Consider the following 10337-nt stretch of genomic DNA (forward strand, 5'->3'; position numbering starts at 1 on the left):
TAAACTGAAAATAAATTGGAAAGCTAGTCACCTAAATAACCAACTATAACAACCAAATAGAGTAAAACAAAAAGTGCTAAACAGAGGACCCGTCACCCAACATGAGCAGACTTGTCTTAGTACCCTGCACTCACATTTCTGCTCTCCCAGCCTCCAACAGCTTCCTGCTGGAGCCTTTGCCACTGTGGCAATATATTAATCAAATGTGTAATTATTTGATTTTTTTCCTATAAGGATATCAGCTCCATGGGGGCAAGGACCACATTTGTCTTCACCACTGCATCACTGTCATCTAGCACAGTGTCTGATGTATAGTAGGGGCTTCTTGACTTTGAGGGGGAAAGAGGAAGAGCAATTAATTTAAATGTTGAAGATCAGAGAAGACTTCAGAGGGGACGTACAGTAGACCTTAAAAATTAAGAACAGTGAGGCTTTCACATTTACTACAGAGTTCATGTATATTCCACAATTTTTGTTCCACTTCTTTTAATACTCTTTTTTTCATCTGTGGTTACATGTCTTTCACAGCTGATTTTGCAGTAATATCCACTCTTTAAAGGCACACTTGGAAAACCATAGCTTTTTGCCAAAGTTTACAATTTAGCTGTATCTGAAAAGAGTTTCTCCAGTGAGAAAATCAAATCTCAGTGTAGGCTAGAATAAAGTTATTTTCCTTACAGGTGGTACAGGCTAAGTGCTGAAGTTGTTTCAAAGAGAGTAGAATCCCTCACTGGAGACCTGGGTGGTTTTAATGAGGAAAGTGGGACTTTATATCAGCTTAGGAGATTTGGAAAGTCCCAAGAAAGGGGGAGAGCATGGATAGGGGGTCCTGAAAGACTGACAGAAGCAAGTAAAGGACAGAATACATCAGGAAACTAGTACAGCCGCTATGGAGAACAGTGTGGAGATTCCTTAAAAAACTGGAAATAGAACTGCCATATGACCCAGCAATCCCACTTCTGGGCATACACACCAAGGAAACTAGATCTGAAAGAGACACGTGCACCCCAATGTTCATCGCAGCACTGTTTATAATAGCCAGGACATGGAAGCAACCTAGATGCCCATCAGCAGACGAATGGATAAGGAAGCTGTGGTACATATACACCATGGAATATTACTCAGCCATTAAAAAGAATTCGTTTAAATCAGTTCTAATGAGATGGATGAAACTGGAGCCCATTATACAGAGTGAAGTAAGCCAGAAAGATAAAGACCAATACAGTATACTAACGCATATATTATGGAATTTTAAAAGATGGTAATGATAACCCTATATGCAAAACAGAAAAAGAGACACAGATGTACAGAACAGACTTTTGGACTCTGTGGGAGAAGGTGAGGGTGGGATGTTCTGAGAGAATAGCATTGAAACAAGTATACTATCAAGGGTGAAACAGATCACCAGCCCAGGTTGGATGCATGAGACAAGTGCTCAGGGCTGGTGCACCGGGAAGACCCAGAGGGACGGGATGGGGAGGGAGGCAGGAGGGGGGATCGGGATGGGGAACAGATGTAAATCCATGGCTGATTCTTGTCAATGTATGGCAAAACCCACTATAATATTGTAAAGTAATTAGCCTCCAACCAATAAAAATAAATGGAAAAAAAAGCAAAAAAATAAAAATAAAATAAAAAATAAAAAGCTAAAAAAAAATTAAAAAAAAAAAAAGAATACATCAGGAAAGGAGCAGAACACAAAGTGACCGGAGCTCCATGGTGACAGGCTGCCAACACCAACTAAGGAAACAAAACTTTAGTTTATGTGTGGTTGTGTGCTCAGTCACTCAGTTATGTGTGATTCTTTTGCAGCCCCGTGGACTGTAGCCCACCAGGCTCCTCTGTGCCTGAGATTTCCCAAACAAGAATACTAGAGTGGGTTTCCATTTCCTGCTCCATATCTGTAGTTGAGGCAGTTCCAAATTTTAAGGGATGAAAAATAAAATATTTTAGGAAGACTAATCTGGCAGTACTTTTCAGGAAGACTAATTAGGAGGCTACTAAAGAATGTCTCCAATTAAGAAATAATAAGTACAAGAGAAAAGTTTTTTTTGAAAGACTTTATGAGATGTAAATTAACCAGTTTACTTTCTGATTGTCAAAGCATCTCTCAGATTCTGTCAGTGGGGACCAGAATGTACTAGAACCACTTCAGAAATAGAAGATAGTGCAGGAGGAGCTAATTTTGGGAGAACAGGATAAGTTTGACTTTATATGCATTTGCGTTAGGGACAGTCTGAACCAAGCTCCCTGAGGGAAAATGGGAATGTAAGTTTACTCTTCTTATTACTGTTACTGTTGTTATTATCACCATCAGGATGGAAATTCATTGGTTTAAGCCTCCAGTTTAAAATTTCATTAACCTTGGGACTTCCTTGTGGTCCAGTGGTTAAGAATCTACCTTCCAATGCAAGGTACTTGGGTTCAGCCTCTGGTTGGGGAATTAGAATCCCAATTGCTTCAGGGAAACTAAGCCTGCAAACCACAATGAAGACCCAGTGTAGCCAAAAAAAGAACGTGCTATTAACCTTGCTATTAGTAGTCCAAAGCCCTCAGTCTTTGCTGTGATTTAAAAGGAAGTAGAGTGAGGCAGGGCAGGGGTGGGTGGGGAGAGGAGGGATATCACAAGATCCTAGTAATTGTTTTTATAAAGGTGAGTGATGTTGAAATGAGGAGTCGCTGGGAGAGGGTCTCATGTCCATTCACCCAGAAGCCTCATGGGGTGCCTAGAGTGAAGCCTTTGTTCATACCTTGATTTGATCAGAGCTGAGGAAACAGATTGATACTTGGTGAACCAATAGGAGGCTGAAGTCAAATTTATAAGCAGTGAAATTTTCCCTTGTGCAGTGACCTCCCCAGCCAAACTGGTGATTGGGAAGTGTCTGGAGAAATATGGACCTCCAGCAAAGGGAAGTGGATATCTGTGAAGGGTATTTCAGCTGGTCCATGTTAGGGCCGACATGACACTCTGCCTCCAGCAGAGCATTTACCTCTGCCTACTGAAATACTCACATCCAGCATGTTTGGGGGTCTCTCTCTCCTGAATGGTATGAGATGAACTCTTTTTTTTTTCACCTTCCACTGCTATGCTCCAGTTCAGTGGACTCCAAATGCCATTATTGCTTGTGTTGGGCTTCTCCAGTGGCACGACTGGTAAAGAACCCACCTGCCAATCCAGAAGACTGTAAGAGACAAGGGTTCGATCCCTGGGTTGGAAAGATCCCCTGGAGGAGGGCATGGCAATCCAGTCTAGTATGCTTGCCTGGAGAATCCCATGGAGATAGGAGACAGGCAGGCTGCAATCCATAGGGTCACATGGAATTGGAAATGACTGACGTGAGTTAGCATGCAAGCACGCCTATAGAGTAAATTAGCCTCAAGAGCCCCCTCCCCAGATTCTGTTTCAGGGCATCCACAGTGAGGCCAGGGAGCCCAGACAGCTGGCCAGCCTCCAGGAGTTCCCAGGCAGTACTGAGTGACTTTGAGCCAGTCTGATCTGGCGGGCAGGTGAGGGTCCCGCCACCACACCTACTTTAGCACGGGCAGCTCTACCTGTGCCTCTTATATTTGTTTTCTCTTCTGCCAAAGATTTGTTTAAATACAGATTTTTGGCCCCTTAACAAGAATCAGTCAATTATTTATCTAAGTTAACCTTGATCTTCTGATTAGCTCTGGTTTTCTTCGACAAGGTCATAAAATGACTCCTTAGAAGCCCATTGTTAAATTATAATCACATTTACTCATTCAACAGTTATTTATTGGTCATCTTCTATGCAACAGGTAACATGCTAGATACCAGTGATCCAACAAAGAACAAGAAAGATGAGACCTCTGCAGTCATATTCTAGGGCAAGAGAGGTGGATGGGGTGGAAAGAGCATAGGAGTAAGTAAAATCATTTCATGTTGTGATAAGTAGTATGAGAAAAATAAGCAGGGTTCAGTGGGAGAAAATCTCAGAGGGGAACATAAATTAAACAAGGTGTACAAGGAACACCTCCCTACAGAGGTGACTTCTGAGAGTCACCAGGCGTGCTAGCTGCTAAGAGCTTGAATAAGATAGTGACAGGCGGTCATAGAATTGCAGAACTGGAAGCCCTGATGAACTAACTGGATGGTTAGATGCCAGGGGTCAGAGATGTAATGGAGGTGGTGCAAACTCTGGCAATAGCAAGGTCCATGTAAAATGGAGACGCTTCTGTGAAAGGCGAGGTGGTCAAGGAGCAGAGAGTCTGTTGGGTGTTGGAGTCACTACACATGATGACAGAGCAGAGATGAAGAAGCAGAGTCTGAGCCTGGAGCTGAAGTCTTCAGTGCATGAAGTGGAAAGGTCAGTGGGAAAAGCAGATGACCAGATGGGGAGAGGAAAGAGCGGTGGAACAGGACCCAGGTGCTTCCCAGAAGCAGGAGGGCAGGCTGCGGGGCGTGTCCCGGAAGCTGCAGGGAAAGACAAGCAAACAGCTCCCCATCTTCTGGCCTGAGGGACAGACAAGTGGCGTAAAGAAGTGAAGTTTCATCTACTTGAAAAAGTGCAAGAGTCATCAGAGAAAGTCATGGGAAGTAAACATTCCAGAAGTCCCTGGAGAATAAAGGGAAATCTGATGACCACAAGCAGAAGGTCCAGAGGGTGATCAGAGGGCTGATTTCATTTTTGTTTTTGTTAATGGGGCAGGGAGAGAATTAATTGGGCCATCTGTAGACACACAAATTACAGCCTGAATAATAATGGGCAACTGGGGAGCCTTGAAATTCACTGGGTCACTGGGATAAAATACTATTACAATGATGATGACTATTCAAACAATAACAAGAGCAATTATTGCTTGTCGTTGGAGTTGAAGAAGTAGCAGCAGAAATGTAGCAGCAGTTTGATCTCAGGGCTATGCTCATTACTTCCCATGCCACCGTGAATGACCCTGTGATCTTTCAGACTGTTACCAAAAGTGGGGACGGACTGCTCGCTACTCAAATGCCGTTAAAGAGGCCAGGCTGATGGAAAGGAAAGTTTGCTTCATTTTGGATGCTGGTAACAGGGACTGGGGGGTGGGCAGGTGTCTGTCCAAAGGCTGACCGCCCCCTCCAAGACAGTCAGGTGGCAAGAGTTTTATAGATGGGGGGGGGGTGGTACATGCAGAAACAGCATAGTTGGCTCTAACAGTCATCCTGAAATTGGTCATCGATGGTCTGACCAGCGTTATCTTGACTGTTTTAGGTGCAGTTAATCTTCAGTTCCAGGGTTGGTTTGCTTTCGTTTCCTTGAGGCCAGTTCTCAGAATTGTGGCAGCTTATGTCATGGCTGCAGTCTGGTCATCGTGTGATCGACTTCTCCCACCTGCTGGGGGTGTCAGTATCTACAAGACAGCTCACAGATTATGGCTCAGGATATTATCTGTAGCCACTGAAAGTGAAAGTCGCTCAGTCATGTCTGACTCTTTGCAACCCCATGCACTGTACAGTCCATGGAATTCTCCAGGCCAGAATACTGGAGTGGGTAGCCTTTCCCTTCTCCAGGGGATCTTCCCAATCCAGGGATCAAACCCAAGTCTCCTACATTGCAGGCAAATTCTTTACCAGCTGAGCCACAAGGGAAGCCCAAGAATACTGGAGTGGGTAGCCTATCCCTTCTCCAGCAGATCTTCCTGACCCAGGAATCAAACCGGGATCTCCTGCATTGCAGAAGGATTCTTTACCACCTGAGCTATCAGGGAAGCCCAAATGATACTTCTAGTTCCCATACCAGGAGTTGAACCTGGGCCACCCAGGTAGCCCTTGAGGAGGATCTAAAAATCCTTGACTTTGCTTACTGACTAAACTATTATTACTTGGTCACCTTTGACTGTTTTCCTTTCCTTCTTCATGTTCTTACTTCCCTGATTAAACTTACTTGTTGGCAAAAATTTTTTCCACAAAAGGCCAGAAGAGGACATGGGAGGCAAGGACCATGGAGTCCTGCTTCGTTTCAAATCCTCAAGTCAACTTTTATATTATAGTGAAAACTTTGTGGACTATAAGTTGTTGATCAGGGTAAAGAGGGACTCAAAGCTTTCAGGTCACCTTGGCAGTCTCTGACAAGATAGCAGACAAATGCTTTTAGAGTTGAAACCCCAAATAGTTGGCTCAGTGGTGCAGTGGATCTTGGCAACTGTTTTATGGGGTTACACAAGTTGGTGTATGGTGGTCAGGGATTACTCAGTCAACCTTCTTCCACAAGAAGCATCTCTTCTTGAAGCTCAGCCAATGGAAGGACTGTGATGCCTGGAGGTGGCTCCCATACACAGTGCTTCGTTCTTCTGCTCTTTTGCTCGATTTGCTAGAAAATTCCTAATCATCCTTGAAGACCTAATCTGCCAAGTCATACATTCCTTCCTCCATGTAACAAATAATTACTAGAGACTATAGACTGTTCTCAACCCTGAGAACAAAATGGTAAATCCATCTATATCAGTAGCTATCTCCCTCTAGGTGTATACACACATCTCTGCTAGGAAGCTTTCCCCACCTTCTTCTCCTAGGCGGGTAGTCCCATGCTTTAGTCCCCCAACACATCATTTTTTTCATTCATCTTTCTAATACCCTGCTGACAACCCCACGTGTATATCTTCAGTTCAGTCTCCTCAGCCCTCCTTTTCTAGTCCAAGTGAGATCATGTTACTTCTTTGCTCAGAACTCTCCAAAGCCTCTGTAGTTTACCCAGGGTAAAAGTCAAGGTTTTTAAAAATTTTGTCACTAGAGGAAGCCACCTTGTAAACCCTGTCTCCCGACTTCCTTTATCAAGTCACTTCTGAGAGTTGTAGGAAGGATATGTTCAGATGAAGAACAGATGGTAAGTGAGCTGAACCATCCCACCAAGAGAACTAAATTCTCATCCTACTTTTGATACAGTTTTGTATCGCAGGACATCAAGTAGACATTTCTGGATTCCCTAGTCTTTCTTCACTTAGGAAAGAGGGAAGGTCTCATACATGAATGAAACTGTATGATACTATGAAATTATTGTGATAAATGAATTTTAAAAAAATAAAACATTTTCCAAGGGGGAAAAAATCATTTATTAGTTTTTGCAAGTGCCTGGAAAACTGAAGTGGCCATTAGACTTTTATAATTGGCCTTGCTACAATTTTAGGTTATAATTTATGACTCTGAAATATCATGCACATTATAGAATACCCCCCCAAAAAAATAACAAAAATCTCAATCCAAATACAGCTACATTTTGTATCTACATTCAGATGCACTAAGTCCATGCTTGAAAGTCACACACTCTTCAATAGCTCAAGAATCATTGACCTACAGAATGATGGAGTTATATTTTATTGCATTACAGGCAAAGTTAAGATAGAAAATTCAGGGCTTTTTCCTTTCTATCTTGTGTATACTTTTCTTGCATTTTGTAAGATTGTAGGGGGTTTCTCTGGTGGCTCAGCAGTAAAGGATCCATCTGCAATGCAGGAGACACAAAGAGATGCAGGTTTGATCCCTTGGTCAGGAAGATCCCCTGGAGGAGGAAATGGCAACCCACTCCAGTATTCTTGCCTGAAGAATCCATGGATAGAAGAGCCTGGCTGGCTACAGTCCTTAGGATCACAAAGAGTGATCCTGGCTGGCTGGCTACAGTCCTTAGGATCACACAACAGAAGTAACTGAAGATGCACACATGCACAAGATTATATAATTGACAGCCACAGATGCAAAGATGGTACAAAAATAATAACAAACTTACTGTGACCATAGATTCAAATCAATAATCAGTAGTTGGGGACTTCCCTGGTGATCCAGTGGTTAAGCATTCACTGTGCAATGCAGAGGATGCAGGTTCAATCCCCAGTCAGGGAACTAAGATCTCACATGCCACGGGGCAACTAAATCCATGCTGCAACTACTGAGCCTGCATGATGGAACAAAGGTCCCACATGCTGCAACTAAAATCTGACACAGCCAAATAAATAAATTCTAAAAAACAACTAGTAGTTTTATCCCAATAATATACAGATAATTTTGCATGAGAATATCTGTTAAAGTAATATACCACATGAACATTAAATGAATAACATAATAACAACCCAATTACATATACTGTACAATGTGAAGCTTCAGTTCAAAGTTCCTGGATACGATTTTTCCTTGTTACATTTTCTGTGAAGAAGCCTATGAACCACATATTCTGCATGCTTTGCTAAATTGTTCTGACAGCTTACATGAAATGTGACCCCCTGGATAGCATTTTAAAGCAATTGTGTTAAGCTCCTTATCAATATACCCATGTTTGTGAATGTTCTTTCAACATTTCCCATTCTCTATTTTAACAGAACCCCAAGTCCCACATGCTCGAGGATCCCAAGGATAAACCGGAAAATCTACTCAACTCCAAGAGGCCTACTAGGGTCTTCACGGAGACCAACCACTCCCAAGGAGAGGCTCCAGCTTTGCGCAGGAACCCAGGGTCACCAACAATTCAGTTGATTGAAAAACAGCAAGGGACGAAGATCCTTTTCAGGAAGTTCAGCGAAACAAATTGGTCGGTGGACATTCGCCCTTTAAATAAAAGCTTAGTCACAGACAGCAAATGGAAGAGAATTGATGCAACTCAAGAAAAACGTAGGTCTTTCCTTCGGGAATTTTGCAAGAAATACGGTGGGGTGAGTCGTCCTCAATCTCACGTTTTTCACATGGTCTCCAGGATCTACGTAGAAGATAAACACAAGATCTTATATTGTGAAGTACCCAAGGCTGGCTGCTCCAACTGGAAGCGAATTCTGATGGTGCTCAACGGCTTGGCCCCCTCTGCGGACAACATCTCCCATGATGCTGTTCACTACGGGAAGCACTTGAAAAAGCTTGACAGCTTTGACTTAAAAGGGATTTATAGTCGTTTAAACACCTACACCAAAGCTGTGTTTGTTCGTGATCCCATGGAAAGATTAGTGTCAGCATTTAGGGACAAATTTGAACACCCCAATAGTTATTACCATCCAGTATTTGGAAAGGCAATTATAAAGAAATATCGGCCGAATGCCTGTGAAGAAGCATTAAATAATGGATCTGGAGTCAAATTCAAAGAGTTCATCCATTATTTGCTGGACTCGCACCGTCCTATAGGAATGGACATTCACTGGGAAAAGGTCAGCAAACTCTGCTATCCCTGTTTGATCCACTACGATTTTGTAGGGAAATTTGAAACTTTGGAAGAAGACGCCAATTACTTTTTACAGCTGATCGGAGCTCCAAAAGAACTGAAATTTCCCAACTTTAAAGACAGGCACTCTTCTGATAAAAGAACCAACGCTCAGGTGGTGGGACAGTATTTAAAGGATCTGACTAGAACTGAGAGACAGTTAATCTATGACTTTTATTACTTGGACTATTTGATGTTTAATTATACAACTCCATTTTTGTAGTTTGCTTTCTTTTTCTAAAACTCTGTATTGACTTTATGCCGATGGCCTCAAATCAGCTAGCTGTAACTTTCCTATAATTCTCTGTATGAAAAAAATTTAACTAAGTGCAGTTGTCTTGATTGAATGAAGATTTTTACCAAATATTATGAAACCAATTGGCACAAAGTTATAGGAAAATTACCTAACAGAGACATGTAAACAACTTCAGTTACTCTAGAATGTTTGGGAAAGAGCTGCTTTTGCATTGTGGATTATATTATAGAAGCAATAACCCAGCCAGCTGCTACATAAGCTACAACTGCCTCTTTCAAGGGTAGGAAAAACGATCAAAAATAGCATGAGTCTCTGTCTCCATCCTGGAATCTGTTGTCTAAAGCGCATGGAGATATTTTTAGCAGTCTGTGGCATATGAATCAAACATTGGATAGTTTTCTTACACCCCTGGAAATGTTTCCATCAACTGTAATGATAAATCAATTCTGAAATGGCATTTTGGACCTGAATGTTTTACTTTAGATTGGAAGGCATTATGTGATTTACAATATGAGAATATAACAGAAAAACCAGACGAGGCAATGGCTTTTTATATTCGACAGCCAATAAAAAATGCACAACATGCTAAGATCAAAGCAACAAAAGCAACCTTCCACTTCCAGAAAAACTTAAGGGAATTCATTCCATTTTCTTTGGGCCCGTTGCAGAGACAAAATGAATGTCATCACTAAAGGTCTTCCCTTTTGAAGCCCAAGATGGAGAAGTTTAAGCTTCATCAGATACAAATGTGCTCCTCATTCTGGTTTAATTGGGTAGAGGGGAAATTGTTTCAGGATGGAATAATCATCAAAAACAAAAGTTGCCACTCTGAATATAGATCTCAAATGATAACAAAGTTTTATAAGAATAGCATCAAAAACAAAAGTTGCCACTCTGAATATAGACCTCAA

The 10337-nt window shown here is 42.0% G+C and overlaps 1 protein-coding gene across 3 annotated transcripts in view; it reads left to right on the top strand.

Moving 5' to 3' along the window:
* Positions 1-10026, top strand: part of CHST9 (carbohydrate sulfotransferase 9) — a 285080-nt gene extending 275054 nt beyond the window's left edge. For 2 of the 3 annotated variants that reach the window (XM_043889202.1, XM_043889203.1), the window contains one exon: positions 8305-10026. In XM_043889202.1, coding sequence (XP_043745137.1) covers positions 8305-9393 — 1089 coding nt within the window. In that variant the 3' untranslated portion in view covers positions 9394-10026. Of the gene's footprint in view, positions 1-2104; positions 2199-8304 lie in introns of all 3 variants that reach the window. The other variant, XM_043889204.1, reaches the window with a different exon arrangement.
* Positions 10027-10337: the final 311 nt, after the last annotated feature.

Source organism: Cervus elaphus, chromosome 27 (assembly GCF_910594005.1).
Source record: "Cervus elaphus chromosome 27, mCerEla1.1, whole genome shotgun sequence".
NCBI classification, from domain to species: Eukaryota; Metazoa; Chordata; class Mammalia; order Artiodactyla; family Cervidae; genus Cervus; species Cervus elaphus.